This window comes from Salvelinus namaycush, chromosome 4 (genome assembly GCF_016432855.1).
Source record: "Salvelinus namaycush isolate Seneca chromosome 4, SaNama_1.0, whole genome shotgun sequence".
NCBI classification, from domain to species: domain Eukaryota; kingdom Metazoa; phylum Chordata; class Actinopteri; order Salmoniformes; family Salmonidae; genus Salvelinus; species Salvelinus namaycush.
This window is the reverse complement of record NC_052310.1, coordinates 27,566,528-27,589,797: the sequence shown is the minus strand read 5'-3', so window position 1 is coordinate 27,589,797 and position 23,270 is coordinate 27,566,528. Positions and strand designations below refer to the sequence as shown.

General features: G+C 43.2%; 2 protein-coding genes across 5 annotated transcripts in view; both read left to right on the top strand.

Annotated features, from left to right (window-relative positions):
- taok2b (TAO kinase 2b) overlaps window positions 1–6,611 on the top strand; it is a 50,566-nt gene extending 43,955 nt beyond the window's left edge. Inside the window, exon 20 of the mRNA XM_038991636.1 lies at window positions 5,709–6,611. Coding sequence (XP_038847564.1) covers window positions 5,709–6,611 — 903 coding nt within the window. The remainder of the gene's footprint in view (window positions 1–5,708) is intronic.
- Window positions 6,612–10,827: 4,216 nt separating this feature from the next.
- Window positions 10,828–22,739, top strand: maz (MYC associated zinc finger protein). 4 transcript variants are annotated; one of them, XM_038991634.1, is made up of 7 exons: window positions 10,828–11,813; window positions 12,193–12,268; window positions 12,756–13,159; window positions 13,465–13,712; window positions 17,803–17,875; window positions 18,185–18,356; window positions 20,345–22,739. In XM_038991634.1, exons 1-7 carry the CDS (start codon window positions 11,781–11,783, stop codon window positions 20,689–20,691), a joined length of 1,353 nt encoding a protein of 450 aa, XP_038847562.1. In that variant the 5' UTR covers window positions 10,828–11,780; the 3' UTR covers window positions 20,692–22,739. The 4 variants fall into 4 exon arrangements, with proteins under 4 accessions (XP_038847562.1, XP_038847563.1, XP_038847560.1 ...); XM_038991635.1 differs by having other exon boundaries at window positions 12,118–12,268; window positions 12,756–12,862; XM_038991632.1 differs by having other exon boundaries at window positions 10,829–11,813; window positions 12,118–12,268.
- The last annotated feature ends 531 nt before the right edge of the window (window positions 22,740–23,270 follow it).

Sequence of the window (23,270 nt, the reverse complement as noted above, 5' to 3'; positions counted from 1 at the left end):
AGGTTGAATCATGATGTCATTGATCTTCAGGTTGTAGCTCTAGAAAGAGGCCGGATTTATAATTCCGAGTTGGATGACCATTCAAACTTATTTTCCCAGTCGGAGCTCGTTTATTCCTGACTTCCCAGTTGTCTTGAACTCACTCAAGTCAAGTTTTTGCAGTTCCGAGTTAATAGTTGTTTTGAGCGCGGCACAAGTCATGCTTCATTGACAGCATGGCCAATGTTGAATGTTTATCATTGTAAACATGGAATAGAGCCCCTTAATCCAAGATTTGGGACCACACAGCCAATCCACTGAATAGCAGGCTAGTGATTGCTTTGCAATGCTTGCAGTTAGCCACTATCACTGATTCCTTCCAAACCACTCCTTGTTGAATTTGCGATTTCCAGCTCGTTGTGTAATGTTTATGTCGAATGGCCGATGAGTACCGATACATTTTATCTATAATTTCTCCATTATTTCTCTTCATATGACAAGGATTAAAAAGGATTTGCCAGTAGATTGTCGACTTGATTCATGATGATGACTGCTAGCTAAGATTTTGAAAGTATGATGTTGACATGATCAGTCCAATCAAAGCTACTGTACATATTACGTGATTTGACGTCATTTTATCTGTGGCCAATGACCTTGGATGGGCACTTCTATTGTAACTCTATGGCAGCACCCAAGGGGCAAGAATTTTCTAGCTCTACCCTTAGACTTGGAGGTGACGTAGTGTCCCCATGAGTGACAGAACACTGAGCCAATCACAGCTCAACGCTCCATATTTTCTGCTGGCTTGCCCCACCACCACAGAAAGCACTGAGCTAAGCTGAAACACCTGCATTTTGGAGCTGCCTAACTCAAGAAAACAAAACAGAGACCATGTTTGTATGCAGCTTTATTAACTCAATTATATATATTTTTTTACATTGTTTGCAAACTGATATGTGACGCGTATTAATGTCAAAATAACATACAAAACAGGCAAGCCCTGAATGACGGGTCGCCACTGGATAGGTATAACCAGTGTAGTGGAGGAGTTTCCACCTTACATTTCTGCGCACATCAAAGGGGTTAGGGCCAAAAATAGGTTTAGGGAGCGAATTGGGACTGACTGAGAGAGTATGGCTTAATTACAAATTGACCGCCTAGCCCTGGACTTTTGTCTTGGATGTTAAAAGATGTCTTGGATGTTTGTCCAAAATGTAAATTCAAGGTTACGTATCTGGCCCATTGAAAAATGCAAAGAATGTATACCTAACTCTAGCACCCCTATATTCTAGGCACTCCTGTAGATCTGACCAAATTGGATAGGTGGAAGCAATATTGCAACCAATCAGAGGCTATTACCAGAATGCTTATCTATCCTCTCAGATCTACAGAAGTGCCTAGGCCGGTTGTAGAGGTTAGAGTTTGTGATTACATTTTTGGACTTTTGGAATGGGACTGATATGTAACTATGGAACGATTTCAGTGGCAACAGAAATTGTATTTGAATTCCATACATTTTTTATTTGTATGAGGATATTGCATTTGAATGTAATATTTTTGAATTTGTAATGCACAAATTGAATTCATTATGAATTACATTTCAATTTAATTGAATATTGAAGTTCAGTATTTATATATTAAGTTTCAATTAGAGTATGTGAGCGGAGTTGATGAGCGGTCGGAAATCCCACTCATCGCTCATGGAGCTTGCGCACCTCTCTGGCATTCCACATCCTGCTCCAAGACCTTTCCAACCGCTCTGCTAAAAACCGCTCCTTGCTCAAAGAAAAAAAAACTGGCACTCCAAATTCGCTCCTTTCATTAAAATCACAATTTAACCAACACATATCTATATCTGTGACTACCTGGACCTACTGTACCATTTTGTTTTGAAGTATTGAAACCAAACCATATGATTTGAATGACAAGTATTTTAATAAACAACAGGAAAAGGTGGCTGTAAGAAGCACTCGTCATTTCAAATAGGCTACATGTCGTATTAAACAGCATATAAACACTCTAAATAGGTCAGGAGCCAGACAGCTAGCCAAATATCGAGTGCAAATAAATTATTTTGTCTATATTATTACAATTATTTCAAGGTTATAGCCTACAAATAAATCAATTGTGAAGCTTTTGCATGTGCGACACACTAGGCTGGCAGGGACATTAAGCGCTCAGCAATTAAATAGACATACCCAAAAGTAACTGCTATTCATGTGTAATTACATGATTGACATAAAAAACTTGGTATTTTTGGAAAGAAGACATCTGGGAGATTATGAGGAAATGATCAGAAGATAGATAGGAGTTACATAGTTCAGAATACACAAGATCAAGCACACACAAAATAACTGTTTTTTGGTTTGTTTTTTAAGTCATCTTTCATTGACAAGCTACAAGTGAATTATTGATTTGAGCTGGCTTCCACAACGTGTGAACAATATCAGGAAAAAAATGGGATTGGTAGACCTAACAACTAGAAATGGGCAGATGTTTTAGTAAGTGTTGTCAGGTGTGGTCACGTGATGATTCCAAGTGTCCCTATGTCTGTAAATTAGATCATTCCAGTGCTATTACATATTTGCAATCCCTAAATGCTATTTGTTCAGTATAAAAACACAATATCGACCATATCAACCTCACTCAAACATTGAGGTGGTGTTATGGGGTATCCAGGGTGCATTCAAGTGTCCTTTCAACCTCTCCAAAGTGTCCGAATGTGGTAATTGCACTGTTTTTGCACACTGGATGTGCCTCTTGCTTTGTCCCACCCAGGTCAACTGCATATCCCTGGAAAACATATCATTGGCTACAAGACTGTCGAGGTGCCATAGTAGCCTACAGGCAACCTCATATTTCTTTATATGCAAAATATTTAGTCACTCGGTGGACATTAGATGTTACCATTAAGTCATACATCATCAGATAACATTGGCAATAGGATTTGTTCCTGCCAACCTAAGGAGTAATTTGATACCCTCCATGTACCTATAGCTCAAACACAGACCAAATTGAAGCTTACCTTGTAATGTTTGGTGAAAACGTTGTGTAAAATAAACATTTTGACTCTCGGGACTGGTGATCAATAACGTTAGTTCACAGGCAGACAAATAAGATATCTTTATGATCTGTGGAGTCCTGGCTTTCGGTGTGTATCAACGTATTCTGTGTTTATTTTGATTATACTTCACAACACTAACCGGAATGTAGGTAGCAGCCATCTTGAAATAAGGTCATCAGCTCGGTCTGCCTTTATAAATTTGTATGCCCATATGGTTGTAAGGCACACCAAAGATTTGAAGGCACCGATCAATAGCCAAGATACTTAGCTTTCCGCAGACACCCTGCTTTTGCAGACAGGGGCTACCTTTCTCATACCAGACTGAATTGAATAAAGAAAATCAAATAGGATCCCCAAATATGGGAACTTTACATTAAAGAGGTATAACATTTCGCTGTATTAAATCATTATAGTCTATAAATTGCATATATAGCCTGTGACTTAAATTAAATACAAATTAAATGTAGACTGCCTTATTTTAGGCTCCATCTACAGTGCCTTTGAATTCATTTTAGAAACATGAGTTTGGCCAGAGTCTATGGCTTCATGCTCATGCGATGGTGCCTGGAGAGCAAGTCAGCAGCGGAGAATATCCTCTCAGCACTTGCAGAGCCACTGGGGATGCTAAACACCCTTCGGGCCACTCTTGCAGGGATGTGTATTTTTTATTTTATTTTTTGTAAGTAGGACTAAAATATTTTTGGTAAAATAACCCTATCAAACGTAAAGCTCCTTGAAAGAGGTAATATTCCAGGCCAATTATGCCAAAATCAATCATGGCCTATTGTATACAGTGCATTCGGAAAGTATTCAATCTTATTCTAAAATGGATGAAGAAAAAAAAATCCCTCATCAATGTACACACAATACCCCATAATGACAAAACAAAAACAGGTTTAGACATTTTTGCCCCCCCTCAAAAAATATATATATGGAAATATCACATTTACATAAGTATTCAGACCCTTTACTCAGTACTTTGTTGAAGCACCTTTGGCAGTGATTACAGCCTCATTTCTTCTTGGGTATGACGCTACAAGCTTGGCACACCTGTATTTGGGGAGTTTCTCCCATTCTTCTCTGCAGAGCCTCTCAAGGCCTGTCAGGTTGGATTGGGAGCATCGCTGCACAGCTTTTTTCAGGTCTCTCTAGAGATGTTCGATCGGGTTCAAGTCCGGGCTCTGACTGGCTGGGCCTCTGAAGGTCATTCAGAGACTTGTCACAAAGCCACTCCTGCATTGTCTTGGCTGTGAGCTTAGGGTCGTTGTCCTGTTGGAAGATGAACCTTCGCCCCAGTCTGAGGTCCTGAGCGCTCTGGAGAAGGATTTCATCAAGGATCTCTCTGTACTTTGCTCCATTCATATTTCCCTCGATCCCGACTAGTCTCCCAGTCCCTGCTGATGAAAAACATCCCCACAGCATGCTGCCACCACCATGCTTCACCGTAGAGATGGTGCCAGGTTTCATTCAGACGTGACGCTTGGCATTCAAGCCAAAGAGTTCAATCTTTGTTTCATCAGACCAGAGAATCTTGTTTCTCGTGGTCAGAGTCCTTTAGCTGCCTTTTGGCAAACTCCAAGCAGGCTGTCATGTGCCTTTTACTGAGGAGTGGCTTCCATTTGGCCACTACCATAAAGGCCTGATTGGTGGAGTGCTGCAGAGATGGTTGTCCTTCTGGAAAAGGTTCTTCCATCTCCACAGGGGAACTCTGGAGCTCTGTCAGAGTGACCATCGGGTTCTTGGTCACCTCCCTGACCAAGGCCCATCTCCCCAAATTGCTCAGTTTGGCCGGGTGGTCAGCTCTAGGAAGAGTCTTGGTGGTTCCAAACGTATTCCAGTTAAGAATGAGTGAGGCCACTGTGTTTTTGGGGACCTTCAATGCTGCAGAAATGTTTTGGTACCCTTCCCCAGATCTGTGCCTCGACACAATCCTGTCTCAGAACTCTACGGACAATTCCTTCAACCTCGTGGCTTGGTTTTTTCTCTGACATGAACTGCCAACTGTGTGACCTTATATAGACTGGTGTGTGCCTTTCCAAATAATTTCCAATCAATTGAATTTACCACAGGTGGACTCCAATTAAGTTGTAGAAACATCTCAAGGATGATCAATGGAAACAGGATGCAGCAATGGGTCTGAATACTTATGTAAATAAGGTATTTATGTTTTTATTTTTTTATACATTTGCAGAAAATTAAAAAAAATCTGTTTTCGCTTTGTCATTTTGTGGTATTGTGTGTAGATTGATGAGGGGGAAAAACAATTTAATCGAGTTTAGAATAAGGCTAGGGTCTGAACTTTCCAAATGCACTGTAACCTGGATTTTTTTTGACAAACATCCAAGACATCTCAGTGTGTGTTTGTTTGTGTGTGTGTTTTTGGTTAGTAAAAAAAGGAAAATTCGGACTACTGGGGACATTTCGCCAGTCCTATTTTAGGTTTAGGGTTACAATTAGGTTTACGAGTTAGGGTTAGGGGTTTTGGATTAAGGTTAGAGTTAAGGTTAGAGTTAGGTTTAGGGGTTAGGGAAAATAGGATTTTGAATGAGAATCAATTGTTTGGTCCCCTTAAGGATAGTAAAACAAACGTTTGTCTGTGCGTGTGTTTATGGGTGTTTTCTCACGTTCAACACTTCTGTGCCCTTGTTCCCCCTATTACCCACAGATTGAGGAGGAGATGCTTTCTCTTCAGAATGAGCGCTCTGAGCGCATCCGCACCCTCCTGGAGCGGCAGGCCTGTGAGATCGAGTCCTTTGACTCGGAGAGCCTCCGTCTGGGTTTCAGCAACATGGCCCTCACGGGCATCCCCAGCGAGGCCTACCCCAAGCAGGGCTACACCAACGCCCCACCAGTGTTCCGCTCCGGCGGGGGCCACTGGAGCCATGGCATGCACCCCCAGAACGCCCAGCCCCAGCCGCACTCGCGCCGCAGCCACAACAGTAGTAGCAGTGGAGGGGGTGGGGGTGTTGGAGGGGGGAGCAAAGGGGAGTCTTCTTCTTCTCACGGCATGGCTCTGGGGTTGGGTCTGGGGAGGGACGGGAGGGAGGTGCATCCTTCATCTCGTTCGTCAGCCTCTTCTTCCTCCTCCTCCCAACAACACCACCACCGCCATCATCTGCCACAGCACTACCACCACCAAAGCACACCCCAGCTCTACCGGGAGCGGGAAAGGGATAGAGAGAGGGAGCGGGAGAAGGAGAGGGACAGGGAGTGGGCCGGTGTCCGAGGCAGCGGTGACCTGGCCCACCCGCAACACCCCCACCACTTCTCCCACAACCTGCCCTCTCGCTCCTCCTCTCAGTCCCTGGCCCTGCTGCCGCCGCCGCCCCCCGCGCCCCCCTCCATCTCGGGGCCCTCCTCGTCCTCCTTGCAGGGAGGGGTGTATGGCGGGGGGCTGGCCGTCAGGGGCGGTCCCAGCCTCATGGCCCTGAGGAACAGCCCCCAGCCGCTGAGGAGGACGGCATCCGGAGGGGGACCTGGCGGGGCGGGTGGAGGCGACGGGGTGCTGAGCCGCAGCACCTCGGTCACCTCGCACATCTCCAACGGCTCCCACCTCTCCTACTCCTAAAGAGGGGGGAGGCGGTGGAGGGTGTTCACCCGAGAGAGAGCAGGAGGTAGGGGGTAGACGGGGATGGGGGAATGTAGCTATCTGTCTTACCATTGAAGTGGGTGGGAAAAGGATGCAGAGGGGGTGGTGTCTGTTGACTTTTTTCTGAGGTGAGGCAGGGGAAGGGAGGGGGGTAGGTGTCAGTTTGAGGGTTGCTCTTCAAGGTAGCCATGTCTTCTTCTATGATGTTCTATATTGGAATGGAGGAAGCGAGAGAACAGGTGGGAAAGTGCATGGAAAGGGAAGAGATAAAGACAATAGACCTAAAAGTGAATGTATGTATGTAGTGTGTGGTGTCCTGATAATCTAGCAAGCACTTGTGTTGTATGGCTTCAGAAATGGAAGACATGGGGAACAATAAAAATGCTGGTTTTAGTCTGCATTCAGAAAGGTAGCTATTGTTCGAAACACATTTTATTGGTTTATAACTTATTTGTTGACATAGTTTTTTGGTTTATTTTGTAGATGTGTTAAAAACAATTGGCTCGGGACGTCACCAAGGCCTTTAAGAAGTCATAAAGGGATGGTGTGATGACCACGCAAGAATTACGGCTGATGTAAATTAATATGAATACACAGAATGTTTATAAAGGCAACAAACAGACCCGGTTTCATAAAAAATAATGAAAGCACCTGGAATGGAGAGAGACATTTGTGTGGACAACAAAATGACCTCAACAACTTTTCCGTCATCCATGACATACACTATATATACAAAAGTATGTGGACACCCCTTCAAATTAGTGATTTCGGCTATTTCCAACAAGTCAGTTCCCCCGATTAACTGTAAGTGCTGTTATTGTGAAGTGGAAACATCTAGGAGCAAGAACGGCTCAGCCGTGAAGTGGTAGGCCACACAAGCTCACAGAACGGGACCGCTGAGTGCTGAAGCGCGTAGTGTGTAAAAATCGTCTGTCCTCGGTTGCAGCACTCACTACCAAGTTCCAAACTGCCTCTGGAAACAACTTCAGCACAATAACTGTTCGTCAGGAGCTTCATGAAATGGGTTTCCATGGCCGAACAGCCTCACACAAGCTTAAGATCACAATGCCAAGCGTCGGCTGGAGTGGTGTAAAGCTCGCCGCCATTGGACTCTGGAGCAGTGGAAACGCGTTCTATGGAGTGATGAATCACACTTCACCATCTGGCGGTCCGACGGCCGAATCTGGGTTGGTGGATACCAGGAGAACGCTACCTGTCCCAATGCATAGTGCCAACTGTAAAGTGTGGTTGAGGAGGAATAATGGTCTGGGGCTGTTATTAATGGTTCGGGCTAGGCCCCTTAGTTCCAGTGAAAGGAAATCTTAACGCTACAGCATACAATGACATTCTAGACTATTCTGTGCCTCCAACTTTGTGGCAACAGTTTGGGGAAGGCCCTTTCTTGTTTCAGCATGACAATGCCCCTGTGCACAAAGCGAGCTCCATACAGAAATTGTTTGTCGAGATCAGTGTGTTAGAACTTGACTGGCCTGCACAGAGCCCTGACCTCAATCCCATCAAACACCTTTGGGATGAATTGGAATGCCGACTGAGAGCCAGGCCTAATTGCCCAACATCAGTGTCTGACCTCACTAATGCTCTTGTGGCTGAATGTAAGCAAGTCCCCGCAGCAATGTTCCAACATCTAGTGGAAATCCTTCCCAGACGAGTGGAGGCTGTTATAGCAGCAAAGGGGGGGACCAACTCTATATTAATGCCCATGATTTTGGAAGGAGATGTTCAATAAGCAGGTGTCCATATACTGTTGGTGATGTAGTGCATTTATTATCTTTAAAAATGACATAGATGTCCATGGGAGTCGCTCCAATGCATTACATAAATGTACAAAACATTTGTAAACATGACCAAAATCACATTTGAGATGTACAGTATTAGTTGTCCAAGTTTCACTGGTATTTAAAGACCAGTGCAGTCAGAAACTTAATTTGTCTGTGTTTTACACTGCAAAAAGTGAAATCTAAGCAATCCTAAATATCTTCTATTGAGTGATAATTTTACCTTCTCGAAAAATATCTTGAAATAAGTTAAATTACTCGTATTAAGACTTTTTAGGTTAAAATAAGCACAATTATTTGCCAATGATGTTAGATAATTTAGCTTAGTAAGAAAAAACAAGAAAAAAACATTAATTATCACTCAATGTAAGATATTTAGGCTTGCTTAACGCTCACTTTTTGCAGTGTATATATATTTCCACACTGTGGTTGGAATAATAATGATAATGCCCTTTTAGTATAAGACATGTTTGAAAAGACCGCCTGAAATTTCAGCTTGGTTTGTTTTGGTGACATCACCAGACAGTTAATAGACCAATAAGAAAGAGCGTTCCAAACCTCTGACAAAAACTGCTAGTTTTTAGTTTTACCCTCCCCACTCAGACCACTCCCAGACAGTCCTAGCAAAATTCTTGCTTGAGAAATGGCTATTCTTGTTTATTTCCTTTTAAAAACAAAAATGTATCCGTTTTATGGAGTAATAACGACAACGATCATAGTAATTTTGATATATTCAATGAGTATTGAACCCAGGATTTAGACTAAGAAAGCATTTTCTATAGGTCAATATTACCATTACTAATCCATATATAGTTGTTGTAATCTTGTACAAAAATGTGTTTTTATCTTGCAAGAAAAATGCCACTTTTGACTATGAGCTATGGTTGAAAATGTGTAAAAAATAGATATACATTGAAATGTCAGGTATGGTGTGTGTAACAGGTATTAATGATTATTAATAATGTTTTATTAATAATTGTTGATTATTCATGTGTGTACATGTGTTGGTTGAGTGGTATACAGTCTAGTTATATTGCCACTTTTGTAGACAAACAAACATTATTGCATTTTAAAGACACTTGTGTAACCTTTATAAAAGGTCTGACCCCAATGAAAAGGAAGGTGACATATCCAAAAGAAGCAACATTGGTTGACATGAACATTATTAACCTCTTCTGGTATGTTTCTGTTCGTTTGTTGGATTTTGAAATGAAAACGTTGGGTGAATTTTCTAGAGATTTCACGATGATTTATTCTACCGAGCCCACACATATTCTAGCATGAAGAACAAAATGGAGTTCAAAGATAAAGAATGGTGCACAATTTAGATGATAATCTCACAGTGCACACCATCATTGCAAGGTGCGAGCCACTTGTCAGTGAGCTTGTGCTGCAAGTTGAAGTAAGTTTTAAGGTCAAGGGTTGTCAACCATTTGTTGTGTAGTTAAGCCTACACTCACCAGGGCCATATTACTAAAATACTTAACTTCCCCTTTCTTAATTAAAGGGGTTTGCCTCATTCAGTTAGCTAAGACTCTGTTTATAACTAGGGATTCTGAGATTCTGTTCCTTTGTACAAACAGGGTGATTTATTTATTCAATCTCAAAAACACCAGCTCTGACAAGTCCCAGTGCATGCAGAAAACTCCTTATATAAATAAGACTAGTGGGTTTTGATATGTGGATGGATGGTTGGTAACATAACATGCTAATTCATAGGTATTGGGGAGTGGTGCAGTAAATGGTGTTATCTTAAGGTCTAGGAAATCATGATGGACATCAGGAAGTAGAGATCCTAATTCCTTTGTCACAGACATAGCTGGTTAGATGATGATATGGACTGCTCTGTGTGGACTTGTACTTTATGGTTTGCAAAGGGGAAATTTTCAGTTAATATGTAAACATAGTTGAACATTCCAATCAGGGGATTCCAAGCTTGAGGGAAAAGAATAGGGTTCTTTAAAATGTTTTGAACAAGAGGGTAAAAGCAAAGTAATACAAAATAAAAATGAATGATAAACATTGGTGTTCCTGTCTTTTTTTTTATATATATATATGTATATTACAATTAGCATTAATTTGCTTAGGCTTGAGCATATTCCCAAATTGATTGAAGGGTTATTTTTGTCATAATTGCATCCTGCATGTTTATGTAGCCTATACAAACCAAGAAAAAGATAGGCTATACTAGATACGACAGTTATCGGATATGAAAACGTTTTGATAGCCTATGTTGTTTTTGTCCTGTAGCTGTGCGTGTTTTATATCTGACACTGCCATCCCCACAATTGCGTCCGTGCGTCCCGCCCTTTAAGATACACTTGTATGGAACGTTTTTCTCACCGTTTTCCTAGTACGCGTGCGCTGCGGAGGAGCTCTATATAGAAACGGCAGACATATTTGTGACGGTCTGAGAAATACTGTAGTGAAATGTCTGTCGGACGAAATCCCGAGTAGGAGGGGCCGAATGCATGTGCTCCATGAGGGAGACGGAAATGAAAGGGGGTGTCCGAAGAGAAATCCGATCCCTTTAAGAGCAACTGGGACATAGTCGTGCGAGAAAAGGAGAGGAGGGGGAGAAGAAAGAGGAATTTAAAAAGAAAAGGAAGAAAGAGACAGGGAGGGAGGAGGGAGAGCGAGCGATAAAAAAAGAAAGATGACATCCTCGCATTTGAGCAGCCGAGGTGGAGCGATAGGCTGCGGCCCGGAGCGAGCGCTCTTTGCCAGGGTCAGGGCTTGAATCCAACAACGAGGCTTCGACAAACACCCGATTGGCCTATTGGGGGAAATCGGACAAATTTATTAATAAATTCAAAAGCATGAACTGCTACTCTTTCAAATGCGTTTATTATAACGCTGATAATAGTTCGCATTGTGCGTAAAATGCATTCATTTAATTTTAAAATCTAGCTATTATGTATGACTACGGCTATATAAATAACAGATTTTTGTGCACACATATTTGGTTTGAAAGTCATCAATGCCAAAAGATATACGTTTTTTAAATAATAGTGCTTTTCTAAATTAAAGTTAGAAACCACAGTCAAAGAGAAATAGGCCACTATTGGACCAGGCAATTCCACTCAGGCAGACCGCCTAGTCAGCCTAATCGTAACGCCTGCGTGAATACGAATAGCTTGAATCCTTCTATTAGTACATTTTTTTGTAATAGTTGCACGTCCCTTTCGGATGATCGATAGCATACTCTTCTTGCTGCATTTGAATACTGTTTACTTAGATATTCGCGCCTCAATAGCCAATAGGGTGATTAAAGAATATGCCAACGATTCACTGTCGAATCGCAATCAGGATTACTTAACTGACTTTATACTCTTCGTCACTTTGGTTCAAAATGGATGCTGCTTGGAGCAATTTTCTCTTCCAGGTAAGTCTTAATTGACCTTCTTTCTTGTGTTTGTGTGCGCGCTTTTCAGAAGATTGGCTTTTGAAGAATTTGTGCCCCGCTGCTCCAGGGCCTAAACATTTATGTGATGCAAAGTAGCATCTAGTCTAGACCAGTGGTTCCCAATCAGGGTTACTAGGACCCCTGGGGGTACTTGAGAAGACTCATGAGACAATAGCCTTACTGGTAAAATGCACATGAAGGGGTACTCCTGGCACAGCAAAATGTTGTTGGTGGTATACAATGCAGTGACTTTATGCTAATAGATCAGTGTTTATTTCTCCAGACTACTCCCACCCAAAACCAAGTGGAGGGGACCCTCCAATCAGAACTCTTACCAGTCCATACTGCCTCTCCTCAGACCCCTCCCACAGAGAACATAGCCCAGCCTCCTTCCACGGTGGACACTGCTGCCCTCAATGAAGAACCCTTACCTGGTGAGAGAATCACGGGGTGTGAAATACATATAAATACTATTGATTTTTCACCAGTTACCAGCAATTAAGTTGAAAAGGATGTAATGCAGATAGCTAAACAAAATGTCTGTTATAATATGATACATTACTTAAGGGAATCCTGAGTAGCGCAGCAGTCTAAGGCACTGCATTGCAGTGCTAGAGGCGTCACTACTTACCCAGGTCCGATTCGGGGCTGTATCACAACCGGCCGTGATTGGGAGTCCTATAGGGAAGTGCACAATTGGCCCAGCGTCGTCCGGGTTAAGGGAGGGTTTGGCCGGGGTAGGCTGCCATTGTAAATAAAAATGTGTTCTTAACTGACATGCCTAGTTAAATTTAAAAAATAAACATTATGCTGTCTTCATACCGTTATATTTAGAATTTATTGGGGTATTATTATTATTAATGAGCATTTCCATGTCTTCATTTCTCATTCCCTTTCTTCTTCCGCTCTTTTGTCCTACAGTGAAGACAACTTCCCGGCCTGCCCGTGTGCCACACATCTGTGCCATATGCAGCAAGCAGTTCAAGAACAACTACAACCTGCGGCGACACCAGTCGGTCCATACAGGGGTACGCATGAGGCGAGCAGGAGCAGGGGAGCAGGAGGAGGGGGCAAAGGAGGTTGGCGGTGGCGCAGGGCCGGCGCATGCGGTGTCGGGAGAGAGGGCGGAGAGGCATACGGTCCCCCTCTCCCTGCTTCACCTCTCCGTTCCTCCCCCTCTCCCCCCTCCCAGCATGCTGGCGTCCCAGCTGCCAGCTCTGGGTAGTCAGGATGGCGAAGGGGTTGCCATGGCGAGCGTAGTGGCTAGAGTTAACCCCCATGCTCCTCCTGCTGCTGTCGTCATGGTGGCGGGGGCGACAGTACAGGTGGGTCATGGCGCTTCTGGAGGTTGTTGTTGTCGTCCGTGAAAAAGAAAAGTATAATTTAGCTTCCTCTTGCATGGTCTTTATGGAGATTGTGTGAATAAAGGGAATTCGGCATGTTAGGCAAATGGCCCAGAGGAATGATCTAGGTGTCGCGAGCCGTGTGTGTCTGAGTGGTTCGGAAAGACCCTAAGAATGGACAATATGATATGTCAATAATCTACACAGATGCATGTGTAATTATCGACTACTACAATAAATAAAAAACTGTACTGTAAGCGCATCTCTTTCTAATCATCCCCCCCCAGCGGCCATCGAACCCCAACCCCAACCCCGTGCGGAAGAACCACGCCTGTGAGACGTGCGGGAAGGCTTTCCGAGATGTGTACCACTTAAACCGACACCGTCTCTCCCACTCGGATGAGAAACCCTTCTCCTGTCCCATCTGCCAGCAGCGGTTCAAGAGGAAGGACCGCATGAGCCACCACGTGCGCTCTCACCAAGGCGGTGTGGAGAAACCATATGTGTGCCCTCACTGTGCCAAGGCTTTCTCCAGGTGAGAGTGGCATGCTATAGGCCAGAAAAAGCAGGGTCGTGTTCATTGAGCCAGAGAGCAGGGTCATGTTCATTAGGGCAGGCAACATAATTATTTTCTTCAGATAGTACCTTTCCCTGCATTTAGGGCCGTTTTCTTCTGCTTTGTGCCTCAGTGATACACTGGGCTTAACGGGGCAATCAAATGTATGATACACTATACAGTGCATTCGGAAAGTATTCAGACCCCTTGACTTTTTCCACATTTTGTACGTTACAGCCTTATTTTAAAATGTATTAAATTATTTTCTCAATCAACACAATACCCCATAATAACAACAGGTAGTTAAAAAAAAAAAAATATTACAAATAAAAAGAGAAACATTATTTACCTACGTATTCAGACCCTTTTGCTATGAGACTCGAAATTGAGCTCAGGTGCATCCTGTTTCCATTGATCATACTTGAGATGTTTCTACATCTTAATTGGAGTCCATTTGTGGTAAATTCAATTGATTGGACATGATTTAGAAAGGCACACACCTGTCTATGTAAGGTTCCACAGTTGACAGAGCATGTCAGTGCAAAAACCAAGCCATGAGGTCGTAGGAATTGTCCGAAGCAGTGAAGGTCTTCAAGAACACACTGGCCTCCATTCTTAAATAGAGAAGTTTGGAATCACCAGGACTCTTCCTAGAGCTGGCCGTCTTCTGCCCTTGAGCAATCGGGGGAGAAGGGCCTTGGTCAGGGAGGTAACCAAGAACCCATTAGTCACTCTGGCAGAGCTCCAAAGTTCCTCTGTGGAGGTGGGAGAACCTTCCAGAAGTACAAACATCTCTGCAACACTCCACCAATCAGGCCTTTATGGTAGAGTGAACAGACGGTAGCCACTTCTCAGTAAAAGGCACATGACAGCACGCTTGGAGTTTGCCAAACGACACCTAAAGGACTCTCAGACCATGAGAAACAAGATTCTCTGGTCTGATGAAACCAAGATTGAACTCTTTGACCTGAATGCCAAGCGTCACGTCTGGAGGAAACCTGGCACCATCCCTACAGTTAGGCATGGTGGTGGCAGCATTGTGCTGTTGAGATGTTTTTCAGGGACATGGATACTATTCAGGATCGAGGGAAAGATGAACAGAATAAAATACAGAGAGCTCCTTGATGAAAACTTGCTCCAGAGCACTCAGGACCTCAGACTGGCAAAGGTCACCTTCCAACTGGACAAAGACTCTAAGCACACAGCCATGATTACACGATCAAACATCTCTGAAAATAGCTGTGCAGCGACACTCCCACTCCAACCTGACAGAACATGAGAGGATCGGCAGAGGAGAATGGGAAAAACTCCACAAATACAGGTGTTCCAAGCTTGCAGCGCCATACCCAAGAAGCCTCCAGGCTGTAATCGCTGGCAAAGGTGTTTCAACAAAGTACAGATTAAAGGGACTGACTACTTATGTAAATGTAATATTTAAGTTGTTTTTTTATACATCTGCATACATTTCTAGAAACCTGTTTTTGTCATTATGCGGTATTGTGTGTAGATTGATGAGGGGGGGGATTATTTAATCCGTTTTAGAATAAGTGTGTAACATAAAGTGGAAAGTCAAGGGGTCTGAATACTTTCCGAATGCACTGTATATACAAATGTGGACACTTTCAAATTTGTGGATTGGGCTATTTCAGCCACACCCATGGCTGAGAGGTGTATAAAATCAAGCAATCTCCAAAGACAAACATTGGCAGTAGAATGGCCTTACTGAAGATCTTGGTGACTTTCAACGTGGCACCGTCCTTGGATTACACCTTTCCAACAAGTCAGTTGGTCAAATTTCTGCTCTGCTAAAGCTGCCCTTGTCAACTGTAAGTGCTGTTGTTGCTCATAGACGTTTCTGCTTCACAATAACGGCTCAGCATCAAAGTTGTAGGCAACACAAGCTCACAGAACGGGACCGCCAGATGCTGAAGCACGTAGCACGTAAAACTCGTCTGTAACAGGCTGACTACACCGCTCGCATCGCAAAATACATTTTGAAATCTATATTATTCAATGATTGCACCCACACTGCTCACGTGCACCAACGAGCGTCTGCGTTCCCAAGGGCTAAAATAGAAGTCGTTCTATTTGTGGCGCAGATCGCGCTGAAAGTCCTGTCTCTCCCATCTCCTCATTGGTACCCACGTGCCATCTCCTCATTGGTTATACCCACGTGGGTGACAAAGACGAACGAGGTCAGTGGCGGTAATGCACCTAATTTATGAAAGTTGCCAATTACAATATAAAGTCAAGAGAACAAAAAGCCTAGGAGGAGAGATGACTAGAAACGATTCGGTTGACCGTTTTATGTGTGGATTAATTGTTAGAGTAGAGGACCTTGTGCATTTCAGGTAAAATAACAGGTCAATGTTTATATCCCAGGACAAAATAACTAGCAACAGCAAGCTAGCTAAATATGACAAATTAGCCAGCAAGTGCAAGCTAGCTAGCTAAATTGCCATAAATGTTTAATGCTTTTCGACCTGTCCCCAAATTAATGTAATTGGTTCGGAGTTTGTTTTGATATTTTAACCTGTGTGTCGTGATCGCGTTTGGTGTGGGGGGACAAAATGCATTCATGCACGATGGCGCACGCACGCAGCCGGTTTGGGTTTCGTGTAACACTCACTACCGAGTTCCAAACTGCCTCTGGAAGCAACGTCAGCACAATAACTTTTCGTCGGGAGCTTCATGAAATGTGTTTCAAAGGCGCACACAAGCCTAGGATCACCATGTGCAATGCCAAGGGTCAGCTGGAGTGGTGTAAAGCTCGCTGCCATTGGATTCTGGATCAGTGGAAACGTGTTCTCTGGAGTGACAAATCACGCTATACCATTTTTATTTTAAATGTAACCTTTATTTAACTAGGCAAGTCAGTTAAGAACAAATTCTTATTTACAATAACTGCTTACCCCGGCCAAACCCGGGCAACGCTGGGCCAATTGTCCGCGGCCCTATGGGACTCCCAATCACGGCCGGATGTGATACAGCCTGCAATCGAACCAGGGACTGTAGTGACGCCTATTGCACTGAGATGCGGTGCCTTAGACCGCTGCGGCCCTCGGGAACTATCTGGCAGTCGGACGGACGAATCTGGGTTTGGCGCATGCCAGGAGAACGCGACCTGTCCAAATGCGTAGTGCCAACTGTAAAGTTTGGTGGAGGAGTAATAATGGTTTGGGGCTGTTGTTCATGGTTCGGGCTAGGCCCCTTAGTTCCAGTGAAGGGAAATCTTAACGCTACAGCATACAATGACATTCTAGACGATTCTGTGCTTACAACTGTGGCAAAACTATTTGCATAATGTATTATACCTTTCCTCTTTCAGCATTAAATGCCCCCATGCACAAAGCCAGGTCCAAACAGAAATGGTTTGTCAAGATTGGTGTGGAAGAACTTGACTGACCTGCACAGAGCGCTGACCTCAACTCCATAGAACACCTTTGGGATGAATTGGAATGCTGACTGCGAGCCAGGCCTAATCGCCCAACATCAGTGCCCGACCTCACTAATGCTCTTGTGGCTGAATTACTTTTTGTGTCTTCCAATGTAAACAAACACTATATAGCCTCAAAATATGGTTAAAAAATGGAATTTTGATATCAAGGATGGTCAGTCCTTGATTCCATAGCTCTGTCTATGAATTTGAAAGTGGTTACATTTGTCCAGCCCCATCCCTCAGCATTTTACCGAAACAGGGATGGGGAAAACACTTTATTGTTTCTACTGCTGATTGCTACTTTAAAGGGACGTTACATTCCAAGATCAGGTCTGTCACATGTTTTCACACCTCAAAAGTAGTCGATAAGTCCACATCCCATGCCATTGGTTGTCTGAATAGAAAATGTAAGCACCAAAAATTTGGGAATTACATGGTGCTTATCTTTTTCATTCATAATGGTTTGTGGCCTGGGACTTGAATTTATCTCAAAAGAAAACTTATTGCGGTCAAAAAACATCTGACGAAGTTTGAATGTAATGTCCCTTTCACAGATTCACAGTTTCTGCTGGAGAAAGTCTATAACAAGGTGTTGTTGTCTTACCCCTTTCTATCTCTCACTTCTTTCAGGCCTGATCATCTCAATAGTCATGTCAGACAAGTTCACTCATCTGAACGACCCTTCAAGTGTCCGGTACTTGATGTTTGTGCTACTTTATATCCTTTTACACCTCTCAAATCTCAATACAGTCATTCTTAGCCATCAATTTGCTTCTCTGTACTTTAAATCCTTCGTACCATAACTATCCATTGTAATAGAATTGGGATTGGGATCAATTCCATTTCAATTCAGGAAGTAAACCGAAATTCCAATTTGAGTTTACTTCCTGAATTGAATGAATTGACCCCAACCCTGAATTAAATACAATGAGAGATTGTTTTGCTATTAAACTGCTGCCTTCTGTGTCTTTATTGATAACCAGTCATTCCTCATCACTCTCGATGTGTTTAGACGTGCGAGTCCAGCTTCGCCACGAGGGACCGGCTACGTGCTCATATGATCCGCCACGAGGAGAAGGTACCGTGCCACATCTGCGGCAAGCTCCTGTCGGCTGCCTACATCACCGATCACATGAGGGTGCACAACCAATCGCAGCACCATTCCTGCCATATCTGTAACCGCAGTGAGTGTCTGTCAACAACTTGTATTGTTTGATGAAAGGGTTCACAAATAGTTTATAAGATGTTAATAAACGTTTTACGGCCTCCCGAGTAGCGCAGCGGTCTAAGTCACTACAGACCCAGGTTCAATACCAGGCTCTTTCACAGCCGGCTGTGACCGAGAGACCCATGAGGCGGTGCACAATTGACGCAGCGTCATCTGGGTTAGGGGAGGGTTTGGCAGGCCGGGATTGTCCCATTGCTCTCTAGCGACTCCTTGTTGCGGGCTGACTTCCGTCGCCAGCTGGACGGTGTTTCCTCCTACACATTGGTGCGGCTGGCTTCTGGGTTAAGTGAGCAGTGTGTCAAGAAGCAGTGCGGCTTGGCAGAGTCATGTTTTGGAGGATGCATGGCTCTCGACCTTCGTCTCTCCCGAGTATGTAGGGGAGTTGCAGTGATGGGACAAGACTGTAACTACCAATTGGATATCATGAAAAAGGGGTAAAAGTTCAAAAAAAGTCTATGTAGTACCAGTCAAAAGTTTGGACACCTACTTATTCAATCTTTATTTTTACAATTTTCTACATTGTAGAATAATAGTGAAGACATCAAAACTATAAAATAACACTTGGAAGGAATCATGTACTACCCAAAAAAGTGATGAACGAATCAGAATATCTTTTAGATTTGAGATTCTTCAAAGTAGCCAACCTTTGCCTTGATTACAGCTTTGCACACTCTTGGCATTCTCTCAACCAGCTTCATGAGGTAGTCACCTGGAATGCATTTCAATTAACAGGTGTGCCTTGTTAAAAGTTAATTTGTGGAAAGCAAGACCCAGAGTTACCTCTGCTGCAGATGGTAAGTTCATTAGAGTTAACTACACCTCTGATTGCAGCCCAAATAACTACTTCACAGAGTTCAAGTCACAGACACATCTCAACATCAACTCTTCAGAGGAGACTGTGGGGATCAGGCCTTCATGGTCGAATTGCTTCAAAGAAACCACTACTAAAGGACACCAATAATAAGACGAGACTTGCTTTGGCCAAGAAAGACAAGCAATGGACATTAGACTGGTGGAGATTTGTCCTTTGGTCTGGAGTCCAAATTGGAGATTTTTGGTTGTAGAGTAGGTGAACGGATGATCTTCGCATGTGTGGTTCCCACCGTTAAACATGGAGGAGGTGTGATGGTGTGCGGGTGCTTTGCTGGTGACACTGTGATTTTTTTAGAATTCAAGGCACACTTAATCAGCATGGCTACAACAGCATTCTGCAGTGATACACCATCCCATCTGGTTTGGGCTTAGTGGGACTATCATTTGTTTTTCAACAGGACAATGACTCAAAACACACCTCCAGGCTGTGTAAGGGTTATTTTACCAAGAAGGAGAGTAATGGAGTGCTGCATCAGATGACCCGGCCTCCACAATCCCCCGACCTCAACCAAATTGAGATGGTTTGGGATGAGTCAGACCGCAGAGTGAATGAAAAGCAGCCAACAAGTGCTCAGTATATGTGGGAACTCCTTCAAACCTGTTGGAAAATCATTCCAGGTGAAGCTGGTTGAGAGAATGTCAAGAGTTTGCAAAGCTGTCATCAAGGCAAAGGGTGGCTACTTTGAAGAATCTTAACACTTTTTTTTGGTTACTACATTCCATATGTGTTTTTGTGGTTTTGATGTCTTCACTATTATTCTGTAATGTAGAAAATAGTATAAAAAAAAACTTGAATGTGTCGGTGTTCTAAAACTTTCGACCGGTAGTGTATAAATAAACGTTTCGAGTTTGGTTTATAAGATGTTAATAAACATTCAACGTTTAGAAATGGTTTTATTAAATGGTTAATAAACAATTGTCAAGTCCTGGAACACACACACTTAATAATTCTCCATACTAAATATCATTATCTAGAACGTTTTCATTCTAGCCTGCCTACCGTACTCTATAAAGCGTTACTTGTAAAGGCTTAAAATGACGTTAACTGCTAACTCTCTCCGTCTCCTCCAGGCTTCACCACTCTGACCTACCTGCGCGTCCACGCCCAGAAGCACCACGGCCAGGAGTGGAAGGAGAGCGCTGGCGGCTTCGGCGGCACGGGCTCAAGTGGTGTTCTTGTGTGCCAGCTGTGCGGGGTGCACTGCAAGACCCCCACCCAGCTGCAGGGCCACATGGGCACCCACAGTACTGGGGGCCAAGGGGGCTCCTCCGGCACTGTTACCGCTAGCGGGGCGTCCAGCTCCTCCGTGTCCCTCAGCAACATGGTGTCCGCCCCAACCGTCTACATCAACAGCAACGCAGTGGTGGACCTGCTGGTGTCGGACTGCTCCAGCATACAACCTCAGTCCCACAGTTAGCAGAGCAGAGACGCAGTTGAACTTCAGCCACTTGAGTCCCTAAGACCCGTAGTAATAAGGTTAGGAGGCTTGCTTAGGGGAGAGCCTCAGTTGTAAACTTTGGCTGTTCTGAGTACCATAGCTAGAGGAAGAGGGGGGGAAATGGAAAGAGGGGTCTGGCTTAGGGGAGAGAGAGAGAGAATGTTGTAGAGCGAGGAGGAGGGGGACATTGTATGTCCTGTACGCTGATTCGATGATGCTTGATAACGACAAATACAGATGTGTCCCCAACATGGCTGAACTCTCTCACCCTTTCAGTACTCCTATGACACTGTGGACTTGTCTGCTCTATCCCTCTCCCTCCCTCCTTTCTCTCCCCCTTGCCCTCCCTCAGTCCCAGCAACTACTCCCCTCTGCTAGTAATGCACCATGTACTGTAACTCAATGTCAGTCACACCAACCACCTCTCCTTTTGTTTATTTTGTCGCTCTCTTCTCCAAACATTCATAAGATAGCCTTGTAGTAAGTTGGGGAGTGATGTAATAGGAACATGATATAACAAGGGGGTGTGTAGAAGAGTCTATTCTGAAAGTGAATGAGAGGTTCAGGGGGTGAATTGCACATAAGTCAGGGGCTGCTATCCTCCAGAAATGAAGAGGAGTAGATGTGACGTTTTTAATTGTGTAACGCTGTGAGCATATGGATGTAGTCTGTTTTAAATAGGGCCAACGCTGGATCTGGAGGTTAGCCCATACCCACTGGGCAGACACTAGTTGGATCAACGTTGTTTCCATGTCATTTCAATGAACCAATGTGGAATAGACGTTGAATTGATGTCTGTGCCCAGTGGGTACTGTGTTGGTGTTTATGAACAGTGGAGGGGTGTTCTGCATTGATGTGTTTCAGGTACAGTGGAGAGAGAGAGAAACAATTGGCAAAGGAGTGTCAAGCACCTTAAAAATGTCGACGTTGAATCCGCTGAAGGTTCAGACAGGTTTCGTAAAGATGCAATTGCTCTGCGTCTTCCTCTTTGGGCACAACCACATTTAATACATAGTGGTTATTCTTATTACTGCAACTGTACAGCCACATTCATGACATAGTTCACTGACACCTAAAAACACCATTTGCATTAGTGAAGCTAGCGAATACTACCTACAAGAACGTTAGCAGCAGTCCCCCTTACTACGCTAGAGATGGTTGAAAACAAATATTTTAAGAAAGTATCGATTGATTCAGTCAAATGAATTGTACTCTTGTCTGCCATTTTATTTCTTTGTAACTGTTATTGCCATAGTGTTTTTTGTTTTGTTCCTAGGACGAGTCCACCATATTAAAACGAATTCATTAACACCACCATGTATAGCACACAGCATTCAGAATACACCTCGTATTATAACTTACCGCTCTCCATGAATCTGAGGAGAAAGGTCCCCTTTCCTCAGATATCTTTGATTGTTTGACTTTTTCAGTGGTTAAGAGTGACGTCATGGAGGGGCTTTAAAGGTCATGTCGAGATAAGAATAGCCAGGAACTCTATACTAGCATTCGATGGCCCACCCCTGGTATGCTTTCAACAAATCCTGGTTTTGTTGTGAAGTGCTTCATTTAATCAGTTTAGTGTTGGTATGTTATATTTTAAAAAAAATATTAAAAAATGCTTCTAATTATTTAATTTGGAGACTTGTTCTTCCTGTTGAGAAAAGTAGTGTTTTATTAAAAGTTTTTAGGTTTCCCGCGTTAAGCAACAACAAAAAAATACCTCTATTCTAGGAACCTGTACAGCTCTTGTGACACATCGTAATGCCTTATTGTACTCAACTGCATTTTAATTATTTTATTCGGAACTATTTTAAGTCTTAGTCATGGATTCATTAAGAATACTAATGGGATGTATTTATTATATTTTTATATTTCTCAACAGTATGCATGTCTGAACAGTTAGAGCAAAAAACAGTTGATGCTTACCGTGATCATGAATATTACGTTATTATTTTATTAGATGAAGTATAGAGATCATGTTATTATTTTGTAATTTTGACTATTAAAAGTAAAAGGAGTTAACACATGAGGTGAGGTGTGTCCATTATTTGTGTGTGTGTTACATGCTTGACAGAGGAAGTGTTTGGATTTTGTGTTGATAAGGTGCAGTGAAAATGGTGGGTAGTGGCATGCAGCTGGTAACACAGTGTGTGTGTTGGTATCTTTGACTTAAAATATGTTAAGCGTGAGATGAGCATGTAACCTTGACCCCTGTTGTGTAATCGTATTTGGCTCTGGCTCCTGTGCGTGTGTTGCTGCACACTGAGTAATCCCTCTGCACCGATACTAATAATAATCATGATGAAATGTACAGTCCCTACAATAGTATATCTCTATTTTCCTGGAAATGGAAGAGCATGTGATCTTATTACTGTGCAGATCTGGTCCTTTCTAAACCAATATTAGCATGTGTGTTTTCTGACCGATATAAACGGGTGTAAACAAGGGTTTCTTCCACATTCTCTTCTGTAGAGGTCTTCCTGTATTTTTGTGTGGAACTTAGGAGTTTTGGATGCAGCCTGCAAACTAGCTTGCAAACTGTCTTCATATTGTATTTT

What these genes read in the sequence shown, in the direction of transcription:
- maz (XM_038991632.1), top strand. Translation starts at nt 11,781, where the DNA reads ATGGATGCTGCTTGGAGCAATTTTCTCTTCCAG. An exon ending in TGGCGGGGGCGACAGTACAG is followed by an intron (nt 13,160 to 13,464) that starts GTGGGTCATGGC and finishes ATCCCCCCCCAG; the next exon opens with CGGCCATCGAACCCCAACCC. An exon ending in CTGCCATATCTGTAACCGCA is followed by an intron (nt 18,357 to 20,344) that starts GTGAGTGTCTGT and finishes CGTCTCCTCCAG; the next exon opens with GCTTCACCACTCTGACCTAC.